This window comes from Culex quinquefasciatus, chromosome 3, assembly GCF_015732765.1.
Source record: "Culex quinquefasciatus strain JHB chromosome 3, VPISU_Cqui_1.0_pri_paternal, whole genome shotgun sequence".
NCBI classification, from domain to species: domain Eukaryota; kingdom Metazoa; phylum Arthropoda; class Insecta; order Diptera; family Culicidae; genus Culex; species Culex quinquefasciatus.
Window position 1 is genome coordinate 48,195,787 of NC_051863.1, and position 23,483 is coordinate 48,219,269.

General features: G+C 29.9%; 1 protein-coding gene across 13 annotated transcripts in view; it reads right to left on the reverse strand.

Annotated features, from left to right (window-relative positions):
* LOC6036934 (voltage-dependent calcium channel type A subunit alpha-1) overlaps window positions 1-23,483 on the reverse strand; it is a 176,843-nt gene that overhangs the window by 55,955 nt on the left and 97,405 nt on the right. For 10 of the 13 annotated variants that reach the window (XM_038264621.1, XM_038264617.1, XM_038264619.1 and 7 more), the window contains exons 16-20: window positions 21,142-21,343; window positions 20,912-21,076; window positions 15,482-15,592; window positions 4,114-4,197; window positions 813-995 (exon numbers count right to left, since the gene is read on the reverse strand). In XM_038264621.1, the coding sequence (XP_038120549.1) occupies window positions 813-995; window positions 4,114-4,197; window positions 15,482-15,592; window positions 20,912-21,076; window positions 21,142-21,343 (745 nt within the window). Of the gene's footprint in view, window positions 1-153; window positions 246-812; window positions 996-4,113; window positions 4,198-5,055; window positions 5,167-15,481; window positions 15,593-20,911; window positions 21,077-21,141; window positions 21,344-23,483 lie in introns of all 13 variants that reach the window. The other 3 variants (XM_038264614.1, XM_038264622.1, XM_038264613.1) reach the window with 2 other exon arrangements.

A 23,483-nucleotide genomic window follows, 5' to 3' on the forward strand; every position in this document is an offset into this window, starting at 1 on the left:
TTCTGTTTTCACAAACTTAATTACTCAGCATTAATTTAGGGGGGAAGGTGGGCAAGTTTATTTATTTTCTGTTGTGGAGTGGTTTTGCTTGAACGTTTGCAACTAGGTTGCTACTAGAATTGTTAGAATATAAAAACCTCGTTTGATCTTTACCGAAAGAGTAGCAGAAGCGCGCCGAAAAAGGTCTGAAAATTATTGTGTCGATTTAAGGCGGTGTCCGGATCGAACTTCATGTTGCCGAAAACCTGGATTGGATTTTGATTTTTTTTTGTTGTTGAAATGAATGATTGCAAAAAGAAAGTGGAAAACGTTAAAATCATCTATTCTATAGGCATGAACCACAAATCAAAATTATGGAAAACTGTCGAGAGAAACTGAATTGAAATCGCATTTTCGCTAGTTAAGCGCTGAGAGCAAAAATTATTTTGAAAATTTAATAAAATTTGAACGAGAAAATTTAAAGGGTAAAAGAATGAAAATCGTTGCCAAGTAACTTAGCCATGCCTCAAACCGCAAAATGTTGGACTGTTCTAAATCTTTGGCATTACGGAACTGGATAAGCAAAAACAGTTGATGATGAAATTTGACGCTCTTTTAATGGACTATTGAAATGTTCTACTCTATCTGACCCTTTTCTAAAGTTTAAACTTAAATTTAAAAAAAAATAAACAAAAATTAAAACAAAAAAGAAAATTTCTTTCGGATTTTCACGCGTCCGAATAAGCTGGGGACAGCTCGGTGGTGACGCTCGTTCGTGGAAATCAATCGCTAAAATTTGTGGAATAAATTGGAATAGTAAAAAGTAAAAATACCTGCATGCCGATAATTGCGTAGATAAAAAATAGCATGGCAATCAGCAAACAGACATATGGCAGTGCTTTGAATGATTGAACAAATGTCCACAGTAATATTCGTATTGTATAACCTTGTCGGAGTAGTTTGATTAATCGTGCAGCACGAAACAGTCTTAAAAATCCAACGTTGAAGGAGTTCTCCTGCGAAAGAGGGTGGGAAAAAATATGTTAGTGTTTTTGAATTTGTTTTTTTAGGTTGATTGAACAACACACACTTGTATCTAAAAAAAATGCTTCGTCGGAAGGACGCTTGGGGGTCCTTTTCAAATATCCGTGACCTTGAAAATATTTTACCTAGGGATATTTGATTTTTTTTTCCAATTTTAAGTTTTTTCATATATTTTGATGGAGGCGCATGATCGGCGCTCTAAAATTCTTTGTGTAAATATGGGTATTCGGCGCCGTCGCTCCGTGCCATACTTCATACACTTAGGAGCCCAGGGCGGCGAAGTCCTTGTAGATAAAAAGGAAGACACTAGTGGTTGGTACTAGCAATGGTGGCCGACAGCTATAAAGTAAACTTCGTTTTTTTTTCGCATGATCGTTCAAAAATCGAAAAACCCTAGGTAAAATAATTTCTAGGTCACGATGTTTGAAAGAGCGTCTTTTCAATGAAGAATTTTTTAAAGTTGGTGCATTGATTTGCAATACTAAAATTTCTTTTTCAGCCACGGCCTGCAACAATTCCAACTTAAAACAGTAATTTGAATGTTACTTTCATATATTGACACCAAACATTTCATTTTGAAAAAGTGTAAAATTTACATACAGCATTTCCCCACGAAAACAGCATGATTCGAACAAAAATTATTGTAATTGAAATACGCAACATTTGGTACCCAAAAAAGTTAAGTTAAGTTGCAAATATCACAATTTTAATGAAAAAAATAATTATTTTTTCATCGTTTCGTCGAAAAACGCATTATTTTTAAACAGTCATATCTTGAAATACTGTCAATGAAACTTCACCGTTTTCAGATATATTATGCAAATTTGATAATATTTTCAGACATACGCTCTTTGGCTTTGTGGTTTTAGTAAAATTGACGAAACCACCCTAACACATCGTTGGTCACCCTACGGTTCAAATAATTTCAGCCAAGTGCAATTTTGAGACTGATCGGACATTTGTTTTTTCGACTCAGTCTGTTTTTGTGGGAAATTGTTGCATATTTTATATAATTTCTGAAAAAAAACTTCAAAGTTTTAGGTTACTATTCACGCAAAATGACAAAATGATTAAATACGTACGTACGTACTAAGGATAGAAATCTTCCGTTACATCGCTAAATGTTGTTGATTTCCTACAAACAAATTGTAAACTAGAATTTAGATTTTTTCTTTCTCCAAACCATTTTTTTAACTATGTTATAGAAGTTTCTGAAGCGTGGAAGACAACATTTGCTCAATGTTTTTGCCTTCCTCACCTTACTGAAGAAAAGCTATAAAATCACTCGAAAATGAACTTCATAATTAGACCACCTAGACTTACCTTCACGTATACATATCGACTCAAAATCATGTTCTGAGCAAATGTCTGGGTTCCATAAGGCTTTATTTAAAATCAGCAAGTTTAGTTAAGTACTTCAAAAGTTATGCTAAAAAACGATCTTGACTACATTTCAGAAGCTTATAAAAGGGTGGTTTTTGTAAAAACTCATGTTATACATTTTACCCAACGAATTGAAAAGACCTTTCCAACGAGCCCAAAACATTGTCGATCTGACAATCCCTATCAAAAGTCATTAGCACTTAAGTGGTATTTATACACTTTTTGGAGGCCGGATCTCAGATATTGTGATAGAAACACTGTCTGAAGCTTCCATGCGAACTATCGTTTGATATGTTTATGGTAATGAGGTAATCAGTATTAAAGTTGATTTGTTAAACATGTTAAGGGAGAATGTTGCTATTTTGACGGAATGTATTGACTTTAAGAATGTGTGGAAGGCACCAACGTAACGTAAGTAAAGTTTTATTTGAGTAGTCAGAAATTTCAAAATGATTTAGCCATATTATTTTTTTAAAGCAGTAACAGCTTTTTTAGTATTTTTCATAGATTTTACAGTCTTATTTGTTTCTTAGTTCTAACAAATTTTCTTCTTTTCTTCAAATTTTTTTTTAATTTGGTTTTATAAGAATTTAGAAGTTTTAAGTGAAATTGAATATGGATAAAAATTTCAGGCATTTTTAAAGGGGAACCAAAATTATAGTAAATGTGATTTTTTTTCATGTTAAGTCGGTTCGGTCGGTTATTCTATTATTTTAATATGGTTGAAACTATCTTTAAAACAACTTTTCGACAAAATTTATAAAAAAAAGTTAAAAAATTGTAAAACAACCATCAAAAATGCATTTTTATTCAAATAAAGTCGAGGAGGTAAGGAGTGAACCAAAAACATTATAAAATCGTTTTAAAATTTCTTATACACTAGACAGTCGCTCCAAATTCATTAGATTTTAAAAAAAGTTAATTTTCACGAAAAAAACATAATGTAAACATCTTGCCACTGCTTGCTTTAGTAAATATTGATGGGGTGGAGTTGAAATAAATTTTTAAAAATAGTTGCTACGAACAAAATGCAATTTTTTTGGAAAATGTTTTTAAAACGTGATGATAAAGTGAAAGATATTCAATAAGCTAACAATGAATAGAATTTTAAACATTCATGATATGTTTTGAAATCTGAAACATAACCAAAGATTCTTTTATACTTGCAATAAGCAAAAGCTAGTTATCCGTGATGTAAAAAACACAACGAGTCTAAATTTACTCCAAATATCACAAGTAAGTCAATTAAATTAGTAAAAACTATATTATTCTGAAAGCGATAATTTCAGCATCAAACGAACAGTGGTTGATTTGAATCATAAATTATCATATTCAGTTTATTTCATTTGTGTTTGTTAACTCAGTTCAATTTTTGGGTAAATTTGCTTTTTTATTATGCCATAAAAAGCAGAAGAACTTTTTGGATATAGAAAAGCTTCTCTTCCAAGTGACTTGAGATGAAGCATGATAAAGATTAATGACAATTGATTTCGAGTTTGCTGGATTTATATTTAGTGATTATTCAGTTTTTTTAAATTGTTCGGAATAGTCAATTTTGAAAGTACAATTCAAACTGATGATTTCGAGTTGGTTTAACTTGTTTTTGATTGAACAAGGCATGAGTTTAGTTGAGTGGTTTATCCGATTTTCTTTGCTCCCGAATGCTGTAATTTAGTATACTTTTAAAGTTCAATCGTGTATACTTACCCCTAATTCTAAAACTAATGCGTCGATAATACTTCCAATAACCGTTATAAAATCGAATATATTCCAAGGATCTTTGAAAAAGTTCTGCACCATGTGGGAAGAAAGGTAAGAGAACAAGAAAAACGAAATCGAGAAGGTGGAAAAAGAAATCAAAGAAAAAATTATTAGCGCCAGAGAAAATTACAATTCGACAAATTATAACTGAAAAATATAAATAATGTTCGTTCAAAATAATTTGAAACAAAGAATTGCTCCTTTCGTTGATGATGAAATATGTTGAGTCGTATTATTTTGGTTTAAGAAGAATGAGAAAAAAGTTTTCCAAAAGATGATCACTACAACTATTCGCTAATAAACTAGAAAATGTACAAAAGGAAGAAATTGAGAACAGAGAAGAAAAACAGTCGGAACGAAACGTTACACCTAGTCAATGTAAACAAAGCTTAACGGTCGGCAAGTAAAAAGTAGGATGTGAAAACTCAGTAAAACGTTCGTGAATCCTGAACTTTTAGTCGCTAGTTAGGAAGGACAAACAAAGGCGGCTTTCTAAACAAGTGTTGAATGGTAAAAGTTGATAGTTTGGTACTGTTTGGATCTTACAGAACTAAGACAACATAGAAACTGTCCCTAAGAATTGATGTTGTTGTTGTGTTAACTAGCTACATATACATTAGAGAAAAGAAGAATTAGTATGAAAAATAAAAACTGAATGGTGAAGAAGATGCATGAACTACTTGGCTGGCGAAAGTTTCTGAAAGTGTAATCGAAATGAAAAATTACACATGTTATCAGAGTCGGGTCTCTTCCCCGATTGGTGAACCGCATCCGGTTCGCGGTTAAATTGCCCACCCCACAGAAATCAACACAAGACAACAACATAAAGAAAACCAAAAGTCAATAAACAAAAGACAAAACAGAACAGTTCGCGGCAGTGCTACCAACCTTACATCCGAATGCGATTAGTTTCATAATAGTCTCCAGTAAAAAGAAGAATGTGAATACCAAATTCATGAAGCTCAGAATGTCAATCAGTGTCGGTGGCGCATCGTGAAACTGAAGAAAAGGGAACAACAGGGTAATGACAGCGCAGAAGAAGAAGAAGAAAAAAATGGGAAGAGACACAAGACAAGGGTAAAATTGTGTCAGACTTTCAGGACGAGACGAGAGACGAGAACTTTTCACTGTGGGCAAACAGGGGGCAGCTCGCTTCTGACGGACTGAGTTAAGCTGAGATGTGAGACGCGGAGTTGAGACATTGTCGCGGTTCATTTGTGTCGCACTTGAGAAGTCTCCTTGACAGCTGCGAATACTTTGGAGAGGAGCGTACTGGCCTCGTCGGTGTCGGTCTAAGAGCTCCGTAGTGGTTATATTTTTGTGTTTTTTTTTTGTAAAGTCCAAAAAACTTAATATTTACCGCACGTAAAAATGGAGTGAGATTTTTTTTAGAATATGTGGGGTTGGGGTGTTTGACAATGAACTGGATTTTAGATTTTGGCAGTTAAGATACACCGTTAAAAAAATCATGATAATATTGGGAATGAATACTAGGGTGGTCCAAATCCGGGTTTTCTCGGGGTTCCCCCCTGAAATCAAAGATTGACCCATCACTAGGGAGGGGTTCCCGTGGTCAGAATGGGCTCAAATTTGGAATTTAGCCTAGTGATGGGTCAATCTTTGATTTCAGGGGCTAGCCACGAGAAAGTCCAGATTTGGACCACCCTAATGTGTGCATCTTTTATGTCAGAAAAATGTGTAATAATAAATCTGAAAAGGTACAAATTTACCTCTGACATAAGCAATGCAAAAAAAACTTGCAATTCCAAAAATATCATCAAACTGGGTCATACCCAGCTTACTAAAACCGCGCCACAACTCACTCGGCCATCTCGACGGTGTGAAAACTGGACGATTAACGCCGATGTACTTACCGGTGTATTTACTGCATAAACAAATATGATGAAAACTTTTTAAAAATTAAAACATTTAAAACTTTATGTACTTGTTTTAACAAGATTTTTTTTTGAAAAAAAATTATTTCAAAATCTTTTTTTTTCAAATATGTTTGAAAATCACAGTAAATTTTGAGCCACAGAGAAATATGAAAAAAAATCACAATTTTAATACCGTCAGTGGGAATGACTATGGGTCAAAAAACGATACACCTCTCGTAATTTTTTAATAAACAGTGTTTCTTGTTCGAGGGAATCGTTTTGACGTGCTAAAATGTTTGAAGTAGAGATTTTCAAACATTTGGGTACTTTTTGATCAATTCCAACAAAAAAATCAAAAACGTACCACAACTTTAGACAGCTGCTAAAATGACAGGATTTGTTCTAAGAACGAGATTTTTTTCAGCAAAGTCATCTTAAAATGTCCCTTGCACAACCATTTTAACAGAATTTAGTTTCATTGAGAAGTACCTGAGAAATGGTAAAATCCGTAAAAAAAATACTTTGACCGATTATCACCCCCCAGACCCAATGTCACCCCCACTGACTGTAATTAAAATTAATGTTTTTTTTTTTCAAATATATTTTAAATATAGTGTAAAATTTTCCAATCTTTTGAATACACAGTCCAGACTCGATTATCCAAAGGTTTTATGGAACTTCGGATAATCGAATCACGAGCTAAAAAAAATATTTTTTAATTCTTACTTTTACTTTTTTTTCCATTTTAGTCAAATTTGAGTTATTGATTGTGTTTTAGCTAACCAAATACATTTTCTCAGTATTTGAACACCACAAGTAGCCGCCATCTTGGAATTAAAAATTCTTAATTACTTTAGAGCATGTTTAGGGTTATATTCAAGCTCAACAATAAAAAAACAAGACAACAAAAAAAATGTTTTTTTTTCGTGATTCGACTATCCGAAGTGAAAGTTTTTCGAAGCCTTCGGATAATCCAGTCTGGACTGTACATACTTAAAACATCAAAATCATGCTTTATGTTTAAAAAATTTAAAACACAAATGTTAATATTTTTAAAACATCATTGATATAAAACAGTTTTTTTTATATACACCCAAAATTCAGAGTCGAGATAATCGTTCTCTTAAAATTTATTGAGGGCTCAGTGCCAAAATCGATAGAATAATCACCAAGCTGTGGTGGCCGAGGCAGCTAAGTCATTGGATTGGTTTGTCAAAGGTCTCTGGTTCGATTCCCGTTGTCGACACTTTTGGTTTTTTGTTTGACGGATGAACTTTTTTTGCAAATGAACCTCGAGAGAATAGTTCTATCGCCCATCTCGAGCTGTGTTCTCTGCGTCCGTGAATGGTACCACTATTCTCACGACTCGAAACCATCATTCTCTCGGACTAGCGCTGCCAGTTTTGGGTGTACGATTCAAAAATGTGTTCCTTTTTTTTGAAAGCGGTTCTGCTAAATCGATAAGAAAACTCATTTTTTATAAAATTATTTTTATTAGGTCCTTTTCGGTGCTGGGAGCTGGTTAGGACCTAGTCGGCTTTTGTAATTACATTTTATTTAAAGCAAAGTGGAAATGTTAGTGGGAGGGGAACCAAGAAAACTCCATTCCTTACTACTTATTTCGAAATATTTACAAATAATTTGTGTATCGCCACATTATATGAAGATTTATATAGATGAACCAATGATCTAAAATACTTTGGTTAAAGGGAAACACCTGAAAAAGTTTCATCCAAATGAAATAATAATAATATTATAATTTCATGAAATTTGCCGATTTTTTTAATCCAGAGTTTTTTTTAAAAGGTCCATAAGCTATTATGTTTGTAGAACCTATTCAAAAAAAAAAACTCTAGAAATAATTGCTGTTATGTAATGGCTTATTTGACCCTTTTTTGACAACCAATTTACATTAGATCGTAATTTTTTTTTTCGAAGCAATTTTCAAAAATCATACATGAATTTTCAAATGTAAATATCTTAATTTCACGAAAACTTTTTAAAGAAACTTGCTTGCTCACTTCAGCTATATTTATCACTTTATTGCAGTTGAACACGCTTTAATAAAATCTCAACATCTCGCAAAAAATGTTTTTATCAAAAGATACCCCTGCTGGCACTTCGTTTTTGAATTTTAACTTGTAAAAATGTTGGCATCAAGAAAAATACCAGTGCTGAAAATGTCAGGGGTCTTGACGCGAAAATCGGCGACTCTGACACGAATTTTTCAGATCCAGTCACTGAACCGCAAAACCGTGACATAAACAAACCCGGCGCAGTCGTGAGTGCCCTAGTTCATTGAGCAGCTGCAATGCGAGGCAGTAGTCGACCAACGCTCATTCGACGTTGCACGCACACACATAAAGAAACAAGTTTTTACACAAAAAGTTTGTATTTATACTTGGAAATGTATTTTTGCGTATAAGTTATGGTTGTTTGAAGTGTTTTGCACAGTCTTGAACCATTCAATTGTTTAAAAATAGTCAAAATAGTGTTTAAAGAGGATTTTACGAGTCAGTCATATGACACGAATTGAGTGAGTGTAGCTCATTTTTTCACGTCTCGCATTCTCCAGCAGCCGACCGGCACGAGTCAGGCGGCAGTGGTTGAACGGACACAGTAGGCTTACACTCACATGCTAGCAGTGAACTGACATTTTGGTTTGCTTCATGTGTACGCTGGGTTGGAAACTTTTTGCAGGCCTGAAAAATACCTTCGCTGAATCAAATAGGCATTTTATCACTTTTTGTAAGAAAATTATATTGAATACATATTTAACAGGGCGTAACAAAAATGGTTCGTGCGGGAAATCAGGGCCTGTTTCAGAGCTATCTTGTGGCACGTAGCTTTTTGACGTTCCGAGAAAAACGAGTTTTAATGTTTGACCTTGATTAAATCAAAAATAGAGCAATGAAAACAAAAACAAACACGTTTTGTTTAAGTTCCGAGTTATGATTAAAAACGTTTACAGTAGTCGGGTATGTACGTGTGTCAAACTTGCTTGCTCACTTCAGCTATATTTATCACTTTATTGCAGTTGAAAACGCTTTAATAAAATCTCAACATCTCGCAAAAAATGTTTTTACCAAAAGATACCCCTGCTGGCACTTCGTTTTTTAATTTTAACTTGTAAAAATGTTAGCATCAAGAGTATGGAGACTTGTATGGGTGAACCAATGACACAAAATAGCTTCTTTGGTCATAGGGAAGGCCCCCACAAAGTTTGAGCCAAATAAAAAAAATGCAAATAAAATCCATTTCCGGTTTTGGTAGAGAATTGCTCATTGCGATCACGACGATTATCTCGGAATTGAGGATCGTTCCACAAAAGAGCACGACCACAATAACTTACCAAAGTCTTAGATTTTTTCATATGGCACATGTTTGATTTATTATTAAAATATATTTGAAAAAAACCCAAAGAAAAAATAACACTCCATCTTTACGTGCTGCGGTTTCTTTGTCTGTCTGTAAACATCAAAAACAAAAACAAAAATCAAAACATGAAATTTTGGCATGCATTTTAATTTCTTTAACTCTTCGATAGCGTCAATAAAAACATAAAAAATAAATTTGAAAAATAAAACACACAGAAATAACCCAAGCGATCGCTTCACTTCATACGGCAACAGTGGCGGCGGTGTGTGGCAGAGGCGAGCGTGCACCGTAAACCTGCGCGCTCCAACGCTGTGGGTGTGTTTGTGCGTGCGCACAGAGAAACAACAGAGAGAGAGAGAGCGACAGAGCAAAGTCAAAACACAGACATTCCCACGGTGTGCTGGTGCGTGTTGCAAATTGCGCGAGAAAGAGACACACACACATGTATCTAGAGCGTACATCTCTGCTTCCAGTAGATTAAGGTGGCGATAGAGAGAGGGAGAGAGAGAAAGAGCATAAAAGATGCAAACAAAAACGGCACACAACCAACTCACACGGTGTAGACATACAAACATAGACACAAAATAATGTACACAATCGCGCAGAGACGATGCACAACAAACACATTGACACTTGTTGCAGAAGTGGTGCTGAAGCGTGGTGTGCAACATGTTCTTTCTTTGTTGGTTAGTGCATGCGATAGGTTTGTTTTTTTTTTCTGCTTGAAGAACACAACATTTTTCAGTTTTGCGAGATTATGTTTCAAAATTAGCCAATTTGGTATCGATAGTTGAAAAAAAAAAATTTGCAAGATATTTTGTGTTTTTCAAAAAAAAAAAAAATATTTCATGCACGATTTGATCAAAAACCGTTTTATGTACTTTTGTGAAGGTTATAAATAATTTTTAATAATTAAAATATTTATTATAATTACTCATGTTCATAACATTCAAATTATATTTGCACCAAGAAGCTTTAAATATTGTATGCGTATTTGTACAGAGAGGATTCGCTATTCCAAATGATTGAAAATGCAATTATCCCAAGAGAACGTAACGTCAACAATCAGCTATTGAATAACGTTTATTTTTTTAATGTAAAAGGCATTATACGACCATATCTGTGCACGTGAAAAGCAAATAATCGAGTTCCCTCTGTACAGTGAATTGACAAAAAAAAATCATTATCCATGCAAATGTGATGAGATTCAATGTCTAGAGTTTTTTTTTGAAACGGTCCTATAAGCTATTGTTTTTTAAATGTTTATAGAACATATTCAAAAAAAAAATCTAGATGTCTGTTAAAACCTATTGATACAATTCTAGAGTTTTTTTTTAAAGGACCAATAAAAATATAAAAGACAATAGCTTATAATTCTTTTTTCAAAAAAAAAACTCTAGAATTAGACTAACTGATATAACTAACTACAACTTACAACTATTTCTACCACGAAAAGGGAGAAGATTCAATTCAGTCGATACTTCTAGATAACTGTTTTTTTTTTCATCACGAATCCTAAAGTTAAACATTTAACAACAAAAATCTTTAAATCTTTAAATCTTTAAATTTTTAAATCTTTAAATCTTTAAATCTTTAAATCTTTAAATCTTTAAATCTTTAAATCTTTAAATCTTTAAATCTTTAAATCTTTAAATCTTTAAATCTTTAAATCTTTAAATCTTTAAATCTTTAAATCTTTAAATCTTTAAATCTTTAAATCTTTAAATCTTTAAATCTTTAAATCTTTAAATCTTTAAATCTTTAAATCTTTAAATCTTTAAATCTTTAAATCTTTAAATCTTTAAATCTTTAAATCTTTAAATCTTTAAATCTTTAAATCTTTAAATCTTTAAATCTTTAAATCTTTAAATCTTTAAATCTTTAAATCTTTAAATCTTTAAATCTTTAAATCTTTAAATCTTTAAATCTTTAAATCTTTAAATCTTTAAATCTTTAAATCTTTAAATCTTTAAATCTTTAAATCTTTAAATCTTTAAATCTTTAAATCTTTAAATCTTTAAATCTTTAAATCTTAAATCTTTAAATCTTTAAATCTTTAAATCTTTAAATCTTTAAATCTTTAAATCTTTAAATCTTTAAATCTTTAAATCTTTAAATCTTTAAATCTTTAAATCTTTAAATCTTTAAATCTTTAAATCTTTAAATCTTTAAATCTTTAAATCTTTAAATCTTTAAATCTTTAAATCTTTAAATCTTAAATCTTTAAATCTTTAAATCTTTAAATCTTTAAATCTTTAAATCTTTAAATCTTTAAATCTTTAAATCTTTAAATCTTTAAATCTTTAAATCTTTAAATCTTTAAATCTTTAAATCTTTAAATCTTTAAATCTTTAAATCTTTAAATCTTTAAATCTTTAAATCTTTAAATCTTTAAATCTTTAAATCTTTAAATCTTTAAATCTTTAAATCTTTAAATCTTTAAATCTTTAAATCTTTAAATCTTTAAATCTTTAAATCTTTAAATCTTTAAATCTTTAAATCTTTAAATCTTTAAATCTTTAAATCTTTAAATCTTTAAATCTTTAAATCTTTAAATCTTTAAATCTTTAAATCTTTAAATCTTTAAATCTTTAAATCTTTAAATCTTTAAATCTTTAAATCTTTAAATCTTTAAATCTTTAAATCTTTAAATCTTTAAATCTTTAAATCTTTAAATCTTTAAATCTTTAAATCTTTAAATCTTTAAATCTTTAAATCTTTAAATCTTTAAATCTTTAAATCTTTAAATCTTTAAATCTTTAAATCTTTAAATCTTTAAATCTTTAAATCTTTAAATCTTTAAATCTTTAAATCTTTAAATCTTTAAATCTTTAAATCTTTAAATCTTTAAATCTTTAAATCTTTAAATCTTTAAATCTTTAAATCTTTAAATCTTTAAATCTTTAAATCTTTAAATCTTTAAATCTTTAAATCTTTAAATCTTTAAATCTTTAAATCTTTAAATCTTTAAATCTTTAAATCTTTAAATCTTTAAATCTTTAAATCTTTAAATCTTTAAATCTTTAAATCTTTAAATCTTTAAATCTTTAAATCTTTAAATCTTTAAATCTTTAAATCTTTAAATCTTTAAATCTTTAAATCTTTAAATCTTTAAATCTTTAAATCTTTAAATCTTTAAATCTTTAAATCTTTAAATCTTTAAATCTTTAAATCTTTAAAATCTTTAAATCTTTAATCTTTAAATCTTTAAATCTTTAAATCTTTAAATCTTTAAATCTTTAAATCTTTAAATCTTTAAATCTTTAAATCTTTAAAATCTTTAAATCTTTAAATCTTTAAATCTTTAAATCTTTAAATCTTTAAATCTTTAAATCTTTAAATCTTTAAATCTTTAAATCTTTAAATCTTTAAATCTTTAAATCTTTAAATCTTTAAATCTTTAAATCTTTAAATCTTTAAATCTTTAAATCTTTAAATCTTTAAATCTTTAAATCTTTAAATCTTTAAATCTTTAAATCTTTAAATCTTTAAATCTTTAAATCTTTAAATCTTTAAATCTTTAAATCTTTAAATCTTTAAATCTTTAAATCTTTAAATCTTTAAATCTTTAAATCTTTAAATCTTTAAATCTTTAAATCTTTAAATCTTTAAATCTTTAAATCTTTAAATCTTTAAATCTTTAAATCTTTAAATCTTTAAATCTTTAAATCTTTAAATCTTTAAATCTTTAAATCTTTAAATCTTAAATCTTTAAATCTTTAAATCTTTAAATCTTTAAATCTTTAAATCTTTAAATCTTTAAATCTTTAAATCTTTAAATCTTTAAATCTTTAAATCTTTAAATCTTTAAATCTTTAAATCTTTAAATCTTTAAATCTTTAAATCTTTAAATCTTTAAATCTTTAAATCTTTAAATCTTTAAATCTTTAAATCTTTAAATCTTTAAATCTTTAAATCTTTAAATCTTTAAATCTTTAAATCTTTAAATCTTTAAATCTTTAAATCTTTAAATCTTTAAATCTTTAAATCTTTAAATCTTTAAATCTTTAAATCTTTAAATCTTTAAATCTTTAAATCTTTAAATCTTTAAATCTTTAAATCTTTAAATCTTTAAATCTTTAAATCTTTAAATCTTTAAATCTTTAAATCTTTAAATCTTTAAATCTTTAAATCTTTAAATCTTTAAATCTTTAAATCTTTTAAATCTTTAAATCTTTAAATCTTTAAATCTTTAAATCTTTAAATCTTTAAATCTTTAAATCTTTAAATCTTTAAATCTTTAAATCTTTAAATCTTTAAATCTTTAAATCTTTAAATCTTTAAATCTTTAAATCTTTAAATCTTTAAATCTTTAAATCTTTAAATCTTTAAATCTTTAAATCTTTAAATCTTTAAATCTTTAAATCTTTAAATCTTTAAATCTTTAAATCTTTAAATCTTTAAATCTTTAAATCTTTAAATCTTTAAATCTTTAAATCTTTAAATCTTTAAATCTTTAAATCTTTAAATCTTTAAATCTTTAAATCTTTAAATCTTTAAATCTTTAAATCTTTAAATCTTTAAATCTTTAAATCTTTAAATCTTTAAATCTTTAAATCTTTAAATCTTTAAATCTTTAAATCTTTAAATCTTTAAATCTTTAAATCTTTAAATCTTTAAATCTTTAAATCTTTAAATCTTTAAATCTTTAAATCTTTAAATCTTTAAATCTTTAAATCTTTAAATCTTTAAATCTTTAAATCTTTAAATCTTTAAATCTTTAAATCTTTAAATCTTTAAATCTTTAAATCTTTAAATCTTTAAATCTTTAAATCTTTAAATCTTTAAATCTTTAAATCTTTAAATCTTTAAATCTTTAAATCTTTAAATCTTTAAATCTTTAAATCTTTAAATCTTTAAATCTTTAAATCTTTAAATCTTTAAATCTTTAAATCTTTAAATCTTTAAATCTTTAAATCTTTAAATCTTTAAATCTTTAAATCTTTAAATCTTTAAATCTTTAAATCTTTAAATCTTTAAATCTTTAAATCTTTAAATCTTTAAATCTTTAAATCTTTAAATCTTTAAATCTTTAAATCTTTAAATCTTTAAATCTTTAAATCTTTAAATCTTTAAATCTTTAAATCTTTAAATCTTTAAATCTTTAAATCTTTAAATCTTTAAATCTTTAAATCTTTAAATCTTTAAATCTTTAAATCTTTAAATCTTTAAATCTTTAAATCTTTAAATCTTTAAATCTTTAAATCTTTAAATCTTTAAATCTTTAAATCTTTAAATCTTTAAATCTTTAAATCTTTAAATCTTTAAATCTTTAAATCTTTAAATCTTTAAATCTTTAAATCTTTAAATCTTTAAATCTTTAAATCTTTAAATCTTTAAATCTTTAAATCTTTAAATCTTTAAATCTTTAAATCTTTAAATCTTTAAATCTTTAAATCTTTAAATCTTTAAATCTTTAAATCTTTAAATCTTTATATTTTAAAGATCTTTTATTTTGTTTAAAATTTAAACATGTTCATTATAGTGCAAATTCTGCTAGAAATTATCCAGAAATATCGCTGATTACTACAAATGTGATTGTAATGTGATGAAAGGGGCAAGAATTAAAATCTACTTTATCTGTGATATCTACAATACTGTTCGATTGTCGTCGTTCATTGTCAGTAAAAAAAAATAAAGAACTAGAAAATTATTCAACAAACTCAAAATCCTACAATTTCTAAAAATATAAAAAAATAAATGTAACTAGAATAATTTAAGTTTAAGTTTTAAGTTCATGCCTCAATCAATCGATGAATGGACAGATATTTTCTTCAATGATGTTAGATTGTTTTTTTTATCAAGGTTCATGCGTTTTTAATTTTATTTGTTATTTCTATTTAATTTTAAAAAAATGTCTTGATATTTTCTGAGAAAAAATCAACTAAAAAAATTCATTCAAAAAAATATTAAAAACAAAAAAAAACTAAAAATAATCCTAAATTAAAAATAATGCTTACACACTAGCCAACTCAAAACGTACTTGTGCACGGTGTGTTTTCAACACGCCGAATCATAGTTTTTAGTTTTTCTTTCTTTTGCAGTTAAGTTATACCCACCTTGACGCCAAATCCTATTATTTTGAGTATCGTTTCAACACTAAACATCCCGGTAAATCCCATGTTGAGATATTTCAACGATTTCTCAAACTCTTTTCCTTGATTGTGATACTGTGGTCGCCGAAAAAAGTGGGTGAGGGGGCGGGTCGTGTTTGATGGTGCGTTCATTTGATTATTTTTTTGTTTTTGTTCGATTGGTGATCGATGAAAGAGCATAATTTGGGTAAAAAAAGTTGGAAAACCAAGGTTGTTGGAATAACGGTTATAAAAAGATCAAATTTCGAAACCAATCCATGAAACGTCGTTGAGCACCGGGGATCAATGATGATGATGATCATGATGAGTTATGTGTGTTTTGTTTACGTTTGAATAGTTGGGTTTGTTTTGTTTGTTTTTTTTTCGGCGAAGAACGTGGTGAGAATGACAAAAAGCAGCAAATAAAACAATTCAAAGTCAAACATTAGTTCATATGAAGAGAGGCTAAACACACGAGGGGAGGGCGGGTTTGAGTTTCAGAAGAAGTTATGAAGAATTTAACGGGCGGGTGGGTGTCTCGTCTAAAGAAAGGGTAGGAGTCAAGTGAGAGCGAGCGGAGCTTTCAACGGCATATCCGATGGGCGCAAGTGTGTGTGTGTGAGAGTGTAATTCACGCGTCTAACGAGGGGCAAATCGTGTAGTGGTGTGAGTGTTTGTGTGTGTATGTGTGTTTTTGTGTATTTGTGTGTGGTGTTGGGATGCTTTCGATCCATGACTTCATTCTTCAATCAATCAAGCAGATTTCCACTATGAAATGCTTTTTTTTTCGGTAAGTCTAACCAAACTTTCTTCACTCATTTTCGGACAGACTCTCGCGCAGGTGATACAAAACTCAAAACTTTCCGGGACCAAAACTGAACGCAAACGCTATGAAACTTGGTGAGATGAGGCACTAAACACAAAATGATGCATGAAGTTACGAATATTACAGGGGTTGCAAAGTGTGTTTGGCACTTGAGAGTTTTTGGACAATCCTGGACATGCAAATCAAACTGATAGTTTTGAGTGGTGCAAACACAGAAAAAAATCGAACAACTCAAGTTTTTTCATGCCGTCAGACAAACAAAACGGAAAAGAACCAATTGTGGGCATGCCGAATGAGATTTGAAACCAAAAATTGGGTGCAGTGTCATGCTTTCTCATACGAATCTGCGGCTTTCTTTGCGATAACGAAACTGGACAACTCACAGCTCGGAGTAGTAGTATCATGCCAATAAGGAAAGACAGCTTGCGAAACCACACTGAATGGGAGGGGGGACTGTTGTGCATATCACATCCAATGTGACACTTATTTGAAGGGAAAGAGGGGAGAGAGCTTTCGGAAAGTATCCACTTTGATCCAAAGTTTTGAGAAACTTTTTTTGATTTTTTGTTTGCTGAAAATTTAAAAAGACATCAGTGCAAATGCAAACCTAGCTGAATTATTACAAGCCGAATTAGCAAATTTAGATCAAAGTGAAACTTTTTCTGAGATATGATACATGCATAAATGTGAATCAACATAAAATTGTGCTTAAAAGTGACGTACAAACACAAACATTCCTCGGAAACATTATAATTGCAAAACCCTCGATAGTGAACCATTGTTTTAATTTTCAACTGTCAATCAATTCTTGGGATGTACAATTATTGCTTTATTCTTCAAATCTCTACTTTTCAAAGGACCAAAGGATCAAGGTAGAATATCGAGCCATGCAAGTTTTTTGTCAGCAGAAATAACGCAGAAATTCAAAATATCGTCAACAGATGGCACTTCTTCTAATTTTCTAGGACATTTGAGGGTGCGTTCACACAAAAAAATATTTCCGAATGTTACATCATTTATGATGTAACACTTTTGCACGTCATTAAAAATTTAAATTTAAATGCAATTTGATGTAAATTTGCAACAAATTATACGTAAAAGCATGATTTTACGTGTGATTCAACCTTTTACGTAGAATCTCAAGTTTACATCAACCGAGTTTACATGTGATTCATTTTTTCCATGTCGAGTAAATTCACATATTGTTTTCTGTGTTCTTTTATCATGTAACGCAGTTGGGGGGGAGGGTCGAAGGCCGTGTTACGCTCCATACAATTTTTTTTAAAATTTATATGGAAGTTTTGTTACGAGGGGGGAGGGGGTCCAAAAATTCCTTTTTTGCGTTTCGTAATAAAAACACGCTCCCTAAGTCAACTTGCAACATCAACGCAGGCTGACTTAACCAATTTGGCTCAAACTTAACACAGTTGCAAAGTTTTGCCAAGGGGTTTGAAAAATGTATGGATTTGCATTAAAAAAAATGCAGGTCATTATGTTAGTAATATGATAAACACTGATTCCAGAGATATGAACTTTTGAAAAGGTCTACAAATGGATAATGTTCCACATTTTATATTTCAGACCATTTTGCCTTCCTCACTGAGGTAAGGCTATAATCCTGCTCTAAAATTGAACTTTTTATTTAAAGCTCGAAAACCCACCTTGATGTATACATATCGACTCAGAATCGAAAACTGAACAAATGTCTGTGTGTATGTGTGTGTGTGTATGTGTGTGTGTGTATGTGACCAATAATGTCACGCAGTTTTCTCAGCACTGGCTGAACCGATTTTGACCAAACCAGTCGCATTCGACTTGGTTTTGGGTCCCATACGGTGCTATTGAATTGTTTGAAGTTTCGATAAGTAGTTCAAAAGTTATGTATAAAAATGTGTTTTCGCATATTTTCGGAAGTTGAATAAATGGCAGTAAACTGAACCAAACATCATCATGAAATACATCGTTAGTTAGGTAATTGAAAGACCTTTCCAACGAGTCTAAAACATTAAAGATCTGGCAACCCTGTCTCGAGTTCTGACCACTTAAGTGATATTTATGTACATTTTTTGTAGCCGGATCTCACTTAAATGTATGTAAACTATGTCCGGATCCATCATCCGACCCATCATTGGTTAGGTAATTGAAAGAACTTTCCAACGAGTCCAAAACATTAAAGATCTGGCAACCCTGTCTCGAGTTCTGACCACTTAAGTGATATTTATGTACTTTTTTGTATTCGGATCTCACTTAAATGTATGTAAACAACGTCCGGATCCATCATCCGACCCATCGTTGGTAAGGTAATTGAAAAAACTTTCCAACGAGTCTAAAACATTGACGATCTGGCAACCCTGTCTCGAGTTCTGACCACTTAAGTGATATTTATGTACTTTTTTTGTAGCCGGATCTCACTTAAATGTATGTAAACTATGTCCGGATCCATCATCCGACCCATCGTTGGTAAGGTAATCAAAAGACCTTTCCAACGAGTCTAAAACATTGAAGATCTGGCAACCCTGTCTCAAGCTATGACCACTTAAGATGCCACTTATGAGCCCTTGAGTGATATGTGTGTTTTTTTGTATTCCGGAACTTAACGAAATCAGACGAAATTTGTGTCCAAACCCATCATATCACATATCACCCATTGTTGGAAAAGAGTGAGGAAGGCACCAACCACATAGGTGAATTAAGTTAGTTTTTTTTTTTAATTTTAAACTATTTTTATAGAAAAGATAAGGAAATTTTACAAAAGTTTAAAGCAAATCTCCGAGATTAGGTAAGACTTCGAAAGACTTGTTTTCATCGATTCAAATTCTTTGTGAGTCTGTAACTCAGAAATTAATAAATTGTAGGAATTTTTCTCACCTTTCAGAATGGTGGTGCGGAGGTGCTTTTCTTTGAAGATATATTTTGAAAATGCAAAAAACGAAAAAAAATAACCGAAAGTGTTTCCCGAAAAGAGAATTGACTTGAGAACGTTACATTTAATTAAAAAGATTTATTTTGAAGTGTAAAGAATTCTTGTTAAAATAAATATTAACGCAAGAAAATGTATATCGAATTGATTACAGTTCATTGCTTAGATATTTTAATTAAAATTTATTTAAAATAATTTAAAGTCTATTGGGAAAAAAACAAAGTTGATGTATTCTCGTGAAAAATATAAAATTATAAAATTTTGATTAAAATTATATATTTAAATTCCTAATAAAAATGAATACAGATTCCAACCATTTTCTCAGATATTCGCCAACCACCATTAAAAGTTAATTTGCTTTTTTGTTCCTATTTTTTCAGAAATTCTGGGAAAAGAGTGAACTCAAATTTTAAAAAAATGGGCAATGTTTTTCTCATAAACTTTTGAAAGTAATTTAAAAAACTTGTTAACACATCTTTAGGATAATTTGGACGACTTATATATTTTATATTTATAAATTTATAAATTTATTCCAGTTATCCAAAATTATCAACACAGCTAGATATTTATAAAAGCCATACCATTTATCAAAAAAAAAAGGTTCTCCAAATTTCTGAATTGCAAATGTAACATCCTGGAGCAGAAGTGTTAAACTCTAATAAACACTAATTGAATTGAATTTGTCGAAAAACCATTTGGTTACATTAGTTCACCTTTGCAGAAACTTATACAAAATTTGTACAAATGTTGTTTTTCATTTAATTAACGTGACTTTAACTTTTATACTTTTATACAAATGAGTTCAGAAGAAAGTTCCCCTAATAAAATCAACAAACAAACGAGTTAAGAAGACCAAGTTCAAATTATTTGGTTCCGTAATCTGAAGATAGACCGTATCAAGGTGAATAACGTGCATGGTTGATTTTCCACCTAGTCCTTTTCTTACAAATGTGTTTACAATAACATACATCGAAAGCCACGAAACAAACTAGTATTCATGCAGGAAGCAAACAATAATAATAAAAAAAATGTACAGAAATAATATGTCATGCTTTTTGAAACCATAAACGACACGTCGTTGGACGAATAATACAAAAAATAAAAGATAAACAAAAACATTCCAAACTCAATCTCCATGCAAAACAAAACAAAAGAGAACAATCATTCACACAACCACAAACGGAAAAGACGAAACATTCGTGTAATCTTGCACAACGAAATTTGTAAATCAACTCAAAACAAAATAAACAATAAAAATCTCGTTCACAGAATACGATATTCTCCCGAATCTGCTTCGATGTCTGGTAGCTGTTGCGATATTTACAGCGCATATTTTTTTAAAACTTTTACTACCGATGGACAGTGTCTTTGGTTGTTGGGTTTTTGAGAGGGGGGGAAGGTCAAGGGGTACGGCTTCGAATTGTCGATGTGAGTTTCTTTTTTTTTTTTTTTGTTGGGGAATCCTAGCCAGACTGGGTGGGTTTAAATTTTTCGATTTGATTTGAATTTGCATCGGAGCTCAGTATTGTTTGAATTCCGATGCAACCTTTTTCAATATATACGGCCTATCTGAAGTGGGGTAGGAGAGTTTGGGGGAAGTTAATTTTCAGAGTGGAAGATTGTTTTTTTTTGGAATCTAGGGATGGGGCTTGGAGTCCAAAGTACGTACCTTCATCATCAGCAGTAACGTATTGAACACGATCAACATCATTATAAAATACTCGAACGGCGTGGAGACGACGATGCGCCAGACTTTGTATTTAAAACTATTCCGCTTGTTTGGCATATAACGTTCTAACGGTCTAGCACCTATCGTAAAATCTATGCACGATTTCTAGAAAAAAAGGACGAAACGTTATTACATTGAACAAAACCTCAAAAGGTTTCACATTTCCGAACCTGATTTTTATCTATCTCTCCGTCCTGCAGCTCAGCTTCACCTTGCTCTTGAAATGTAATGATAATCAAGGCCACGAATATGTTAACGAAGAAGAATGGAAACACTATGAAGTATACTATGTAGAATATGGACATTTCTATTCGGAAATTTTGGATTGGACCCTTGTCTTCGTAGGTGGCGGCCATCGAGTTTTGTAGAACTCTGAAAGATGAAAAAAATAGAGAATCAATCAAAGAGAAGAAAACCGATGCAAATATCTCTAGTTAGTTTACAAACTGTCGCAACAATCAACACAATCTCCACATTTTGTTTTTTTTTCTCTGAACAAATCAATTTTTTATTATTTTCAGTAAAGAGCATTCAAAGGACGTGCCGATGATCAATTTGCAAGCATTTTTGAAGATGATAATTAGAAAAGTGGACAAAATTCGATCGATAAACTGGAATATGATGAAATGAATCGAAAAACTGAAATATGAAAAAGTGTGTTGAGCATTTTCAAAATTTTGCTTTGGTAGTCTTGAAAATAGATTTCAAATAAAAAGAATTATGTCGAAGGTTTTTTGTAACTTTTTTCCTTCAGTAGATTTATTCGATTCTTTAAGCACCCGCAAATTTTTATAATTGAAAGCCGCAACTTTTGGTATCGTCATCTGGGACGAATCAGGACTACAGTCTGAATAGGGACAGCAGTTTTCAGAGCACTTAAAGCTTTTAAATTAGGAAACAGATGTACAGATTTTGTTGGTCTGAGTCTGTTCTAATCGAAACCAATCAGAAAAATCAAAATATTGTGCTCCAAGATGGTTAAAAATGCTGTCCCAATTCACCCCATGTGTCCCGATTCGCCCCAGTTGACGGTACCCAAACATGTATAGGTCATCGCTAAAATTTTAAATCTATCGCAGTTTTAGTGAAAATGTAACTTATTTGCCAATTTCGTTATTTTCCGTTTTGTGCGAGGCGCGCCGAAAAACACAGTTTTTGTTTTCAAAAAATCATATCTCGGATTATTGAAAACATTACTTCACCATTTTTTGATATGTTATGTAAAATTTTCCGAGGAATCTGATAAAAATATTTTCAGACATAGGCTCTTTGGAGAGACATTCAAAAAAGCATTTTAAGTTTTCATTTGACCTTTTCAAATGTTAGGCTAGATTTTTGAAACTTCTTACTATTTTTCCTTAAAAGTCTATCTAATACCCTTTCGTTTGCACCCATGACAGCTAAAATCGGTAAAAATGGTGCAGAGTTATGTTTTTTTTTAATGTGGTTTTTGCGAACATCGACGAAAATGGCCATTTTTTGGACTACCCTAACACGGCGTAGGCCACCCTAATGGCCAAACAGAAAATAAGGGTCTAATTATTTCGGTCAAGAAACCCCCTGCAAAATTTTGAGCCCGATCCGACAACTTTTTTTTTAATCATGCTGTTTTCGTGTGGAATTGCTGTATAAATACTTTAAAACTTTGAATATGATCGAAAAATCAAAGTCTTAAGAAGGGGTTCGATCCCCCGTCCTCGGGAAGCAAAATTGCTAACCAGTAGGTCATCGAGGCTGGAGGAGCCAATATTGGCATAAGGAATACTGTCAAAATAAAAAAAACTCAAAAAATTAAGTGAAGCGAGAAATTAGGGAAATTTAAGAAATCCAAAAAAATAAAAATAATAAGAAATTCAGGAAGTTCAAACATTCAAGGAATTCAAAAAATTTAGCATGAAAAAAATTAAAAACAAAATCAATTTAAGAAATTAAAAAAAATCTAAAGGATTATAAAATTTAAGAAAAAAAAAGACTTTACTTTCTATAGAAAAAAAACTAACAAATTTAAAAAGTTCAATAATTTGAATAATTTTAAGAAAATTTAGAAATGCAATCAATTTAAAAAAAGAAAAAACATGATTATAGTTTAAGAAATTTATGAAATTCAACACTATGAGAAATTTTAAAAATCTAAGAATGTAAAAAATAAAAAAATAAAGAGAATTAAAAAAATTCATAAATTCAACAAATTCAATAAATTTTAAAATCTAAAAAATACTAAAATTAAAAAAAATATAAAAAAATTATAATTCCAAACATTTCAAAAATGAGAAAAAAAACTATTTTAAAATAAAAGAAATATATTAAACAAGGCATCAAAAAAAAAATAAATTAAACTAAGGGGTTACAAACATATAGAAAATTTCAGAATTTCATGCTAAAGAAAATTTATTAAATCCATTCAAAACATGATTTCCAATCATTTCAAAAAAGTTTCATAAATATAGATCATGATAAATGTTAGAGACAGAAGATTTATGCTTGAACTTTTGCGATACAACGAGTTTCGAGC